Source organism: Helobdella robusta (assembly GCF_000326865.2).
Source record: "Helobdella robusta unplaced genomic scaffold HELROscaffold_1, whole genome shotgun sequence".
NCBI lineage: Eukaryota > Metazoa > Annelida > Clitellata > Rhynchobdellida > Glossiphoniidae > Helobdella > Helobdella robusta.
The window spans coordinates 5,797,069-5,811,393 of record NW_008703570.1 but is presented as its reverse complement, the minus strand read 5'-3'; the positions used below and the strand labels follow the sequence as shown (position 1 = coordinate 5,811,393).

Here is a 14,325-nt window from a genome sequence, read left to right as displayed (position 1 = left end):
GTTATTGTATGTATCAATATTAATTTGATTATAGTTGTTATTGTATGAAGATCTGTCTGTTGTATGAATTGTTGAATATATGCGCATTATTATAGTATGCATTGTTTTCGTTGTTGTACATGTTATCGTTGTTGTACACGTCGTTTGTTGTTATGTCTATAGCTATTAGCATTATCGTGAAATTTGCTCTTCCCTAGTTGCTGAACATATTGGTCATTGGGATGTCCACTCCATGTATCTGCAGCTGCTGATGACGATTCATCCTTTTTCCTCCTTTTCCTCATTGTCATTTTTGTTTGTTGCACTCTTTGCTTGACCAATTAGCTTATTCTATTTATTCCATGAGTGCAATGTACACCAATAATATCTAAATTATCATTATTCTCTTTAAGGAAGGTATCAACAGCTGCGAAAAACTATCTAATAACTTAAGCCTTCGGTACTTTGTGGTCTTCAGTGTGGATTTTTTTGTATCCTACTCCTTGGTCTGTTATCAACTTATCAAAATAGTATTTGTTGGGATTAGATCAATCACTAATCCTAATTTGAGGTTCTGTCTCAAATGTAGAGTGAATGGGGCAACACCAAGTGGGAGGTGCCTATTAAATTTTTCAGCCAGAGAATTTTTCAATGCGATGAATCTCGTACCACTGATCAACTTGCCGATCGCTTCGTAGCTCTCCCATTCGTCCGAAATTTTCATTTTTTAAAAATTCTTGACCAGAATGGCCATTTCCCGTGTAAATAACAGAAAAATCCCTAAATAAATAAATAAATAAATATATATATATATATATATATATATAGGGGAAAACCGGTATAAGATTCATTTATCAAATTTTCTTCAGCTAAATCCTAACAAATCTGAAGTAATGTTTCTAGGTAATCCGCAATAGTTTATCAAATATTCCCCCCATCCCATTCTTCTCTCTCTTCAACCTCTAAACTTAAATTTTTAGGTTTAACCTTTGATTATTTTCTATTTTTTAACTCTCATGTTTTAGCTTTGATCAAATCTTGTAACTTTTATACGTGGACTATTCGTCATATTCGTAATTTTCTCACTGAAGATATTGCTTCTGCACTGGCTCGATGTCTCGTGCTATCACGTTTATATTATTGTAATTCTCTTCTCTACGGTCTTTCTTCCAACTTTTCAACTTTACTTCAAAGACCTCAAAATAGAGTTGCAAAAGTTGTTTTAAATATCAATAATTTATCTTCCAGCACAGATTCACCCATTCAACTACATTGGTAACCAATAGGTCCACGCATTATATTTAAACTCGCCGTCCCACGTACAAGTTACTTGATACATCTCAACCATCATATCTTCATCAACTCAGATCGCGTTGTTCATCAACTCGTCACTTCCTTCGTCTCCATATATTCAGTTGCATCAAGCTGTCAGCAATCCATCAGTTGCCAATAAATGTTTTACATACAGCTCTCCTTCCATATGGAATGGTTTGCCTGCCATCATTCGTCAACAACCAACCGTGAAACTTTTTAGGAAACGATTAAAGAACTTTTTGTTTATCTAGGCCTACGGAAACTATGCATAGGACGCGATATAAATTAATAATAATAATATTGATAAAATCTACCGAATTTTTAGCTTTTGAAAGTTGTTTACGATTGTTTTAAAAGTTCAAAAGCTAATAAATTGGTATATATATATATATATATCTTGTCTAATTTAAAACTCTCTGAGGGTTGAATATATATATATATATATATATATATATATATATATATATATATATATATATATATATATTATGTTGCATTAAAAATATATATTAAACACTCATTGTTTTATTTTCGTATATGAAACTACTCTAGTAAGAAACTGATTGTTAAAACTGGTAATAATTTATTATAACACCTGTTTACTGCCAACATTACTAACTAATAAGTTTAAAATTTGTTGTCCATGCGGCTAAATACCATGCGACAAAAATGCGCAACGAAAGCACTACTTTTTTTGAAAGAAATTTTGCATTAAACAAGCAATTTTATTTTTGAGAATTAGACCCCAATTAGGCAAATATGAATTATAGTTTGTCCTTGTTTTCACTCATTTCGAATTGCATGTTTTAAAATGTCAAAAATTATATTTCAAAATAATTTTGAACTTTAAACTTTTTACTCATATTCGTATTTTATTTCTTTTTTATTATGAACCAGCATAACCTCAACAAAAATTAAACCTTCAATGATGTATCCAAGTTATTTTTTCTTATCACGAACAATTGGAAAACATAATAATTTTCTAATTAAGGAGCCTTGAACAAATTTTGGAAACTTGTTGTTCGTAATTTTTAAAAAGTTGTTGGTGATTGGTAGATGCAGCGGTAATTTGAGGCAGTTGGTTGTGTTTCAACAGTCCCGGACTTTGTTTTCACAAGAAAAATTATTGACAGTTTTTTTACTGAAAACATTTAAAATTTTTTTACAGTTGAAAATTAAGCATCTCTGCTAAATACTGAAATTCTCACAAACTTGTGAATATGTCTTGCTTCCTACTATGATTGTTTTACGCGTGTGTGATCGTGCATTCGTGTAGGCGTGTGTGTATTTGTGTTGTAGTGTGCAGTTGTTCAAGTGTATCAAATAAACGTGTGTGTAGCTAGCTATGTGCTTGTGTGTGCGTGAAAATTTTGGTGCTCTTTCATTGGTGCCTTCTACGACAAATGACATATCGCTTGTTTTTGAAAATTCGACTTTATATAAAAAATGCATTCCATTTATTATTTCAAACAAATCAAATTTTTGAAAAACTGAGGCGCCCTACTAGACCTAGTCAACTTCTCATAAAAACATGACTTAACTTACGCTGTTGGTGAAGTAACCACTTTTTTTGCTTTTGCTTATCACGCCAATTTTTGGTCAATTTCTACGTAAAAACGGTGTTTTCCTATCTAAAATCAGAGTTTTACTGACATTTTATTAAAAACGCTGGTCAAAACAGAAGAGCCATGGCCCCCCAACTCCCATAGATTCGCCACTGGATGATGGCTTAGAGTTAGTAATGGCATTGAACATCCACTAAAATGAACCTAGTTAATTTCATCCATTTGTTCAAAACATCTAACTGGAAATAAGCTTAACTTATTGTTACTCAAATTTATTAATAAATGTATTTAACTAATCGTCTACATTTAATAAAATTTTCATCCTATAATACCACATTTATTGAATAAAATTCCTTAGAGATGATGAAAATAAGAGATAAAAGTTGAAATTAAAATGGTCTGATTTAAATTTATTAAAAAACTTTACTCAGTCGATATGTGCAATAAACAAAAAATTACAATATAAAAATAACTTGATAGTAAAAACAAAACTCTTCATCTTTAAGTATAAAAAACATGAATGTGGTGAAGAGTAAGCAGTACGCACGGGCTTCAAGTGTACCTACATGTTCTCAGACAAGTGAACCTTGTGCATCTTCTAACACAAACACATACAAATTATTTTTAAAATAACAATGAATAACTCTAATAAAACATCTTCATATTGATAAACTTTTACATTGAATATTAGCATCAGTGTTTTAAATGATGATTGCATTAGCTACTATAATAATATGATATGGGAATATTAATTTCTACTTGGGTTAATGTATGTACGTATGGACATATGTATGCACGAATGCGTATATGTATATATATATAAATAAATATATATATATATATATATAAATGTGTATATATCTGTGTGTATGTTAATGTATGAGGCATCGCAGAGGAGCATCTTCATTTAGTTCACATTATGTTTATAACTCCACGTACGAGGAGCCTGGATGTACAAATGCTCATACATTCCATACACCTTCCTTCATACACGTTCATAGAGTTTCGCACATTCTCACACAATTCCACGCACGTTCACACAGGTTCATGTGCATTTATGAGTTTGTGAACATTGTTACGTGAATAATAACATATTGAATCAGTTGGACAGTTTACGTTTGTATTTATACTAGCGGCATCTTGTGCCTCAATATGGACATGATGATGAACAAGTTCGGAGATAGCATGATAAGTTCCATATTTATCGATACTTTTGATACTTTTATACTTTCTGCACTTTAAGTTTGTCGCTAAACTATTTAATATATATATATATATATATATATAATTATATATATATATATAATTATATATATATAATTATTTATATATATAATTATATATATCTATATATAAACGTAAACTTGACAATTTTTTGAGTTTACACATAAACCTATATATATATATACACATATATACATATATTTAGATATATAAGGTTATATATATATATAAAAGACATATATATATATATATATATATATGTATATATATATATATGTGTGTGTGTGTGTGTTTGTGTGCGTATACAATTAACACCGTAGTTGGTGTAGTAATGTGTAAATAGGTTGAACAATCTCATCATAATCATATGGTGATGCGTTAAACATCTTTTTATTTGGTTTATAATTGATATATATATATATATACATACATATATATATATATATGTATATATATATAGTTACATATGCATATATTTAAAATATATTTACATACGTGTATGCTTATGTAGTTGCCTATAAGTATAGAATGTTATAAAAGTTGAATGAAGCAGTCGTAGGTAGGTTGTGGTTGGTGCTAACCACCAATTACTTCAAAAAAAGAGAACTGTCTCTAACAATTATTTTCTAAATTTTAAAATTGAAACAGTATCTTTAGAAAATAATAATTTTGTTCACGTTATTGCAAGATAGTTGAATTGATTGTTTTCTGGTTTATATTTATATATAGATATATTATATATATAAGTGTGTGTATATTACCTTTATAATTACAAAGATTCAACTGAAATTTTATTTTAAAATCGCTTTTCATCTATAAGGAAGAATAATTCTGCGGACAGTTGAACGTTCGATATTAAGAAAAACTGTAAAGCTTTTATAATAGATAGTAGTTTCGTACGTAGGTGATTACAGGAGAGCTTGTGCAGTCGGTAAGGATTTATTTAAACTTTGAATCATCATTTGTTAAACCAATTCAATGCAGTAGACTATATTTATGCTTTAAAAACTTTTCTTTGAGTTTTTGGAATTGAAAAAGACATTTTTACGTGAATTACTTTTTAAATTAATCTTTTTATTTGCAATAATATTTCGTTTCCTTGTTTGTTTCGGCCATTGCAAAAATTTTATTAGCGAAAAATTTATATTCGCTTATAATTTCATTTAAGGAAAACATTTTGACTGATTAATTAATTAAATAATTATAAATTTTTTATGTTCATATATTGCCCTAGAACTAGAAGATGCTACAAAATCTTTTGCACTGTTTGTTTTATTTTTGAAGTAAAAATGTAAACTAGACATTTGTATAAATAAAACTACCAAATTTTGAAAAAAATTGGGCTAAAGTTGTTGTGCCCTACAACCGAATCTTTGGCAGTTATAGTATTTGTTATTTTGATCTTGTGCTGAATGAGTTGCTTTCGTTTTTACCAACATCTGAAGTAGTTATTAACCTAATTAACAAACTTATTATTAACATCAAACAATTCGTTCTGTAAGTCACCTTAAATCACGCCAACTCTCAAACCCTGATCGACCGCGTTCGTTCAGCTATCAAATATTCTCAAAAGTTTATATTGTGGTTGACTTTTCTTTTCTAAATTCATCTTGTCACTTATTGGAAACATTTTTTTTCTGTAACATAATCAACCAATGCATTTTTATATAACTTTAAAACAACTTGCAAAGCACTCAGTTCAATAAGATCGGTCTAGCTTTCTGCTTGGAAAAATTAACATTTTTATAGTATTATATAGTATTAGAATATCCAAAAAGTGACTCAAAAATTTAGTAACGACTGTTAAACATTCCACAAGAATTCCTGCAAATTTGGACTTGTTTAAATACTTTAATCCAACCATAATGGTAGTTTCGAGAGAAGAAAATTGCAAACCCACTGACCTTGTCTGATCTTGAAAACACTCTACTGAAATAATTTGCTAACTCATTAGTAATATAATAATTCTTGTTATCTTTTGATGTTATATAAATAGTCAAACAAAAACTTGTTTTATCATCACAATGTTGTTCACGTGCTAGGTTAGTGTGATTTTTTTAGCAAGATATTCCACGATGGATAGAATGCTGGCTGCCATTTTTCAGGCCATAAATTTTTTTGAAACTTTAATGAAATTTTAATTTTATATGCTGCAATTTTTTCCATGAACAAAAAATGTTACATTTGCCAAATTGAATCGTTATTATTCATTTTTACATTCTTTTATTGATAATATTTTACGTTATATAATACCAGATTAAGATAATTTTTAAATCAAATGTTGACAAAAACTACAAAGCTGTTGTAGACCTATTTTGCATGTTGACAATCAAATCTTAGCTTTGTACACATGAATATCCAATGCCGGATTAAGATTTTTCGGCCCTGGCCGAAATGCATTTGGTGGCCCTCTGAACTGACCCTTCGATTTACGGACCTACATTTTTTAGAAACCCAAACTTAAAAAGCTGTGCGGCTGTTTATTTTTTTGATTTTTTATTTGTTGTGATCGTTATCTTTATCGTTATGTTGTGATCGTATATTTTTTACAATTTTTATTTTTTTAAAGAAGGATTCTTCGCTATTTTTACATTTTTTGCTAATAATGGTTCACTATGTTTACTTGGTCAGCTATGTTTTGAAATTTAATAAAATGGTGTTATATGAATTCCCTAACAATAATATGCAAACAATATTATTGGACGTAGGCTGTGTGGACATACAATACCGCGTTTAACCTATTGTTAATCTCAGGCTACTCTTAACCCGTGGCATAATTGAGAATGACCTCTCCTCTTCACAGTTGGTGCACATGAGGAACAAATAATTGCGCATAGCAACTTCATCGTTGGAGAATGTTGATTAAAGTCCATATTTAGTAATGAGGACTAACGACTGGACAGAAGACGGTTTAGAACGAACAAGATTTTCACAAAAGTGAACAAATTGCAAAAATTCGTTCGGAAAGGTTTCTCCAAGGTCGTCCTTAAAATGATTAACAAAACTTTACGCTTTTTTTAAATGATCGCTGTATCTGGACATTTTGTGTAAACTTAAAAACATTAAAAACAGTTGTATTCTAATTATAGGAGTTTGTCTGATCAGCGCAATTCGTCGTCACACATTTGCATCAATATATCTCGCAATTGAGTCGTTCAGCCATGTTGCCCTTGCGTTAAACCGGCACCGTGAACATCTACATAAAACTAAAACAACTATACTCTTTGAACATAAATTAAGTGGATCAAATTACAATAAATTACAAAGTAGACTCACCATACGTAATGCATAATTCTTTGTGGCCCTGTCCAATTATCATCATTCAGTCATTCACGCAAACATTCAATTTATACTGTCGAGCTGCATGAAATAAACTTTTGTAATCAGGCATATTTCTAAAGAACATGTATGTACACAGTAAGGCTGTTATATTCCGGACCACAAACATGCCCAACGTATATTTTGTGTTCATAGTGGAGAGGTAAGACTTAAATTTTTGTGTAGGTTAAATATAGCCGGCGAGGCCCAATGATGGATGTTATTAAATCTGTTAAATAAAAAACAATTTTAAAATAACTGTCAAATTTTTATCAGAAAATATATTTTATAAATAGAGAAAAGTAAAGTTGTTTATAATAGTTTTGTATTTCACATTGAAAACTATACTTAAAAATTATTTTTCGTTTTTTTTCCGTTTTTTGTTTGTTGGTGCATCAAACTTTTTATTAAACATTTTACATTTGAATAGTTATTATTGATCGTGCATGACAAACCTGTTAAATGATATGAGCGAAAGATATGGCATTAATGATTTAAAATTACCGTTTTATTACCATTTATATTGCCATTTATACTTATTTTACAGTTTCATTTTTTTGACATGTCTTCGCCAATATTTTCCTCATGTTGTTTTATTTTACTCCCACTAAATGCATCTTATACGTTTTATATTCATAATTTTATTTTCATCGTTTCCTACCTTGCATGCTGTTATTTATTCTGCGTCTGATAGAGTTTGATTTATAGAATAAAAAAAGAAGCCATCAAATAATCTCCAGCCTGCTCCATCGGAGGTAGTCGTACGGAAAGGTTTCATGTTTGCTGGCAATTAGCATTCAATAATTAGCTTTGAAACCAACTCGTAATTTATACATGCTTTCATAACATGTCCGCCAGCATTTAGATTTTCAAATGTAGATCAAAGGAATTCAAATAATAATTCGCAATATAATGAAACTATGATAGTTTTATGATAGTTTCAAATATTGTGAAAACTTGTTTTATTGTATCAATTTATTTTAGCTGTAAATTTTAATTTTAATTTGAACATACTAATTAACTTAAAAATGTCAGCTTGATAATTATTTTAAAATATTTTTTGAAGACCTCTGTTACAAATAAGTCGTATTGCAACATTAAGTTTAACTAGCATTTTTAAGATTTCACTGTTAAAACTGTTTTGTTCTTTTTCTTTACTAGCTGTTTCTTTACGTTGTTCGGTTCTCTCTTTCTTCTACATGTCTACGTCTATTGCTTATTACCCCTTTTTAGTCATTTTTGAAATAAGCATCTCTCGCTAACCCTTCCTCCCAAGCATTTGCAACTTACTACAAAAAAATACCAAACTTGGTCGAGTTTTTAGGGAAGTTTTGGATGCTTTACAGAGTTTTATCTCAACTAATAAACTTTTTCTCACCACATTAGAGGCATACTTCTTATGGTCTTACTTGAGACAACTCTGAGCTCTTTTCTATTTTTCTCTACAACCCAATCACCTCAGGCCTCGATCCTCTAGAACAAACTTTGAATGTCCTGTTCATTTCTTTCTACAACTTCCACTTAACATATTTTTGAAAAACCTAATTTTGATAGATATTACATATATTGACAAGAAACCATTTTTATTTGAACTGTTTCCAAACAGAGGCAGAAAACAAGACACGGGAATCAAAAATATGAACCGACCAACCCTCTTTAGGAGACGTTTGGCAACTATGCTTTAAATTAAGAAAAAATTCTTAAATTTCTTTTCCAGTGCGCTTTTTAGACCATAGATGTCTCGATATAATTGCTACACAGTCTACACAGTATCATGACATCTGCTCCTGAACACTTGTGCATTAAGTTTTTATCTGATAATTTTTTTAGAGCTCAACAAAAAATGTTTTGTATTTTGATGTGTTTGTACTTACTTGTTTAATTAATTCAAATAGTTAATAAATTGGTTACAAATAAGGCCTCGTTAACTGCAGAACTTTATTAAACGTTATAAATGTTTGCTTAAAGATTCATTTGAAATATTATTTGATTTAAATTTGAGGGCAGTTTTCTTCAAATTTAGTTGTCAGTCTTTAGTTACCCTCAATGATTTTGTTTAATATCTGTTGAAATGAAGCCTAACAGGAATGAGTGTCCCTAACATTTGCTACGATGTGGACTCATGCACGAGCATATGATAGCATATACGCGTATATTGTACGCGTATATATATATATATATATATATATATATATATATATATATATAGACTATAACATTTATATAAAATCCGTATAATATAGGCTTTCTGTATATTAGACCGGTAAAAATGAGCCAATGCATATCGTTCTCTTCAAACGTTGTAATAAACGTTTTAAAGTTTAATTGTGAGTACATTTAAAGAGAACGCAACACTATTGATATATTTAGAATGGTTATCACCTACAGACCAAACAAATTTAATTTACTAGATTTACTAAGGAAGGAAGCATCTGTGTGGAGTGGAGAAAACCTTGCTGTTGAACCCTGGCTCTCTTAATCTCCTTCTGATTTACTCCTAACTACACCATGCAGTTCGCAACAATAACAATACAACTTTTACTCATCTTTAATTTAGTTTTCATCAAGAACGCCCAATCCAAAGTCTCCAGAGTTAGTCAATAATTGATTAATTTTATCTTTAGGTTTAACGCAATCTTTCATTTTTTATACACACTCTCATTAAATTATACAGAACCAACAGGTGTAATTAAACATTCAAACAAACCTAATACCTTAGAAAGGTAGATCAAAAACATCCTTAAATTACAAATTGAATATTTTGCATGAACTTTGCTACATGTGCTTTTCATTATTCAAACTTATTTATACAAATCTGCTGGCTGACTCCAGCTGTGTTTGGAGGAGTTGATTTAACGTTTTGATAAATGAATAAATAGAAAAAAAATGAATGGAGGCATGGGTGGATGAAAAAATGGATGGATGAAAGAATGGATGGGTAAAAGAATGGATAGATGAATGATGCACGAATTTATAAATGAATGAGTGACGCGTTCAAAGGGATTTGCTGCAAATTTAACTTTCATTTTCTAATGAAATATTCAATTTTTTTAAAACTTATATTCATCAATTAAATTAGTTAAGTTAATGCTTTGTAAAATGATTTACAATTAAAATTAACTACAGTGTTTAGTTAAATTATTTAAGAGATAATTTCAGTAAAATCGAACAATATAAGTTATAAAAGTTTAGATAAAATGAGTCATACTTTGTTGAATTCATCCTCTTTCCATGTCATTGCACACGCATGATCGTCAAATCACGAACGGCTCATCTGATTCGTTTGTCTCTGTTTATATTTGCTATGGAATGATAACAATGGGAAAGTTTTATCAAGCAAATTATTATTTTTCTACATTCACTTGTGAAAGTCACCAAATGTAGGTTATAATCATGAACGAAAAATTTACTCTCCATAAAACAAGATTCATTGAGACCCTTTAGTCGTTTTAAAAACTAAAAAAATTAAATTTTTTGGTAAAGTCTTTAAACGATAACTTATTTAAATTGTTTACAATTTATTTTAAAACCAAATTAACAAATTAACGCGCTGATGAATGAAACAACATCATTTTGTTTGAGTCAGAATTTTTTTGGAAACGCCAAAAACGTGAAGGTTGCTGACTCGTCAAATTGATATTTGTTACCTTTATTGGGGGATTCTTTTTTGGTTTGGACTCCTTTTTGTAGAATCTGCTTCATCTGGATCTGGCCATGCACAGACAATTACTGAAAGATAATTAATAGCAAATGAAATATAATTGCATGCTGAAGTAGATAATAATCACACAGAACAGAGCTTGATGACATGCCACATTAAATAATAATGAGAATTATTTCATATATATAAATCATATAAATAATTATAACGTGAATTATTATTTAATATTAGTTTTTGCGTGGGGAGTGATCATATATCAATAATAACCTTAACCTAATGGCGTAATTGCATATCATTAAAAGTGGATCCAGGTTCTTGTTAGTATACATTAGTAGTAAAAACGTTTTAACAACTATTTTTAGATATAAACAAATCCCAATTAAATAATTTAACTCGTTATCTGATACAGATATATCGTTGTTCTAGAACGTTCTTACTGAATCTTATTTTATTCTCGTAATTCCAGTTTCGGTGGGGGAATAAGCTTCAAATTTTTTGAGTAAATGATTTTTTTTATACTTTGGGACGGGAGGTGCAAAGCCGCATCGCCTCTGCCTATTGATTATAGCCAAATACTAATTTGCGTTAAGGAAATATTAGGTAGCTGCAGTTATAAAAATTTATTTGCTGAAATTCTTACCAGTCGCTTTTATGTCTCCATAATTGGACATCTGTAAAAAATATTCTCATAAAATTTTTTTTTGTTACCTTTACACTGATATTCTTTTTTTGAATAATGATTAATAGTAGCCCTATGGAAAAACAGGGATCAGTCCAAAAAACAAAATATTCGATAGCGGCTGCGAGAATCACAATTTTAAAATAGAGTTTATCAGCAGTTCAGTTTCATGTTATGAAGTAAGAATTTCTAAAAAATTACTGGCGTCTGGCTGGTGCAAAAAGCTTTCTAAATCACTACAATGCTGCTTGAGAATGATTCGGCATAACATTGTATATTTCGTGTTAATCCGATATGAGGCAAATGAAAAAAAAATTTAAAAAAACAACATAAGATTATTCAATGAGACAAAATATTTAAAAAATTCCATGTTCATTTTTTTTAAAGAAAAATTTTGTTACAAAACGAGCAACGTTTGCTTAGCATCACATGCTACAGTAAATAACGATGTTTTGTTTTGCTACAATGACATCTTTACATCTGGTTGATTGAGTAATTTAACGAATTAATAAATTATTTAAATGATAAAAACAAATAACAACATGATCAAACAAATGGACCAAGTAATATTTAAATTAATTTTTAACTGATCTGATTTTGATTAACCAATGGAAAGATTAAAAAAAATAAGATGAAAAAATCGTTTCTATCCGTATAATAAAAATGAAGTTATTCACATAATTATTTATTTGTAAACATGAATATTTATATAAATAACATAAATATTTATATAAATAACATAAATTATTATTTATATAATTTGTTTGCACAATTAACACAAAAGTTCGTTTTTCTCAGCGCCAGACTGACACTGATGATGATTCTTCGGGTTTTGACGATAACGAGAATGATTACGACGGTTAGATACTTCTTTTGAAACTATTTTGATTTAAATGGAACATATAGATTTTTCTTAATGTTTTCCTATTGACATGCAGCAATAGCTCACTCAATATTTATGTTTTGTTGGTTAAAATCATTTTTTTATGCATGCAGATCCAGCAGAGTCTGACACGTGGTCATGGGTCTACACGTTCAAAGTCATCCCGGGATATCAGGAACCTCCATATTTAAGAGCTCTTTTAATGGATGAGAGAAATTTGGACAGAGTTAACGATTGTCTCGAACCTTTTGAAATTGTAGTCAAATACGATGAGAAGTAATTTCCTAATAATCATAAAAAAATAATCAAATTATATATATATATATATATACATATATATAATTGTATATATATATATATATGTATGTATGTTCATATAAATATATATATATTATTGTTATTATTAAAAATAATATATATAGCGCCCATTCAACGTTCTCACAGGGGCTCTCAAAAAATAAAACTTAATTATATACGTGGCAAACAAAATAGGTAAAAAATCAAATTCAATTCAACATCAATGAAAATAAAAATGTCTTGTTTTTAAATCTTTTTTAAATGATTGAAGATGAAGCTCAGGTTTTCTCAGCGATGCAGGGAGACTGTTCCACAGAGGGACCAGCAATTGCAATATCACGTGATCCCATCTGTTACCTTGCCGCTGGTACCCCTAAGAGATTCGTATCATCTGACTGAAATCAGAAACTACATGCCGTCCTTTTTCTGTAAATTTATTGGTTACGTAATCTGGTGACATTCCGTTTAAAGCCTTGAACATGATCACACCAATTTTAAAGATTATCCTCTTATCAATCGTCAACCAGTGCAAATCATTCAAAATTGGCGTAACGTGGTCAAACTTCAATTTACCAGCAACTAACTTTGCAGCTTTGAACCGATTGCAGAATAGAAATAGATTTGTCAGGTATTTTATACAAAAAGCTATTACAGTAATCTAATCGAGACAAACACATGCACCAAAGTTTCCAAGGTTGATCTGTCCAACCAGTGCTTAATTTTATATAAATTCAGGAGACAAGAGATTTATGAAACTGATATCATCTTTATATGATCCTTCATCAATAATCTACTATCAAGCAAACTCCCAATTTGGTGGCAGCATGAATGAACGGTATGTTAACATCATTTACTGTGATGGAATTTAAATTTAATTTTACCAACTGTTGCCATGTGCCAACCGGAAGCAGCTGAGTCTTGCACTGATTGAGTCTCAATGAGTTACATGAGATCCATTTTCCAACCTCCGCTAAGCATTTGGCAAGTTTATCAACCTCAGCCTTGAAAAAACCAGGACGACCAGTCACCAATATTTGAATGCCATCTGCAAATGCAAGACAGGCAAATCCATGAAAATTGGTAATTTTAAGTACATAATATAAACAGAATAGGTCCGAGAACAGATTCCTGAGGTACCCCTTATTTGACCATTTTGACATCAGACAGCACATTATTGAACAAGATCTGCTCGGTTCGACCCGTCATATATGAATATATAAACATATGAATATATATATATATATATATATATATATATATGTTGGTAATAGACCATAATTTATAAAATATTGTAAATATATATATATATATATATATAAAATATCACCGCATTTTCCACATTGTCGAGTTTGTAACTAAGTTTCTAAATTTTTCAAACAATTATTTTATCAATATTATTCAATTT

At 29.8% G+C, this 14,325-nt stretch overlaps 2 protein-coding genes across 2 annotated transcripts; both read left to right on the top strand.

Moving 5' to 3' along the window:
* Positions 1-1,039: 1,039 nt before the first annotated feature.
* HELRODRAFT_62784 (hypothetical protein) lies at positions 1,040-1,258 on the top strand (the record flags this gene model as incomplete). The annotated part of the gene is made up of 1 exon (XM_009010933.1): positions 1,040-1,258. A coding segment is annotated over one exon (219 nt), but the record flags the coding sequence as incomplete, so codon positions are not given.
* Positions 1,259-9,908: 8,650 nt separating this feature from the next.
* On the top strand, positions 9,909-12,903 carry HELRODRAFT_158995 (hypothetical protein; the record flags this gene model as incomplete). The annotated part of the gene is made up of 4 exons (XM_009010932.1): positions 9,909-9,992; positions 11,812-11,919; positions 12,545-12,599; positions 12,737-12,903. 4 exons carry the CDS (start codon positions 9,909-9,911, stop codon positions 12,901-12,903), a joined length of 414 nt encoding a protein of 137 aa, XP_009009180.1.
* Between the last annotated feature and the right edge of the window lie 1,422 nt (positions 12,904-14,325).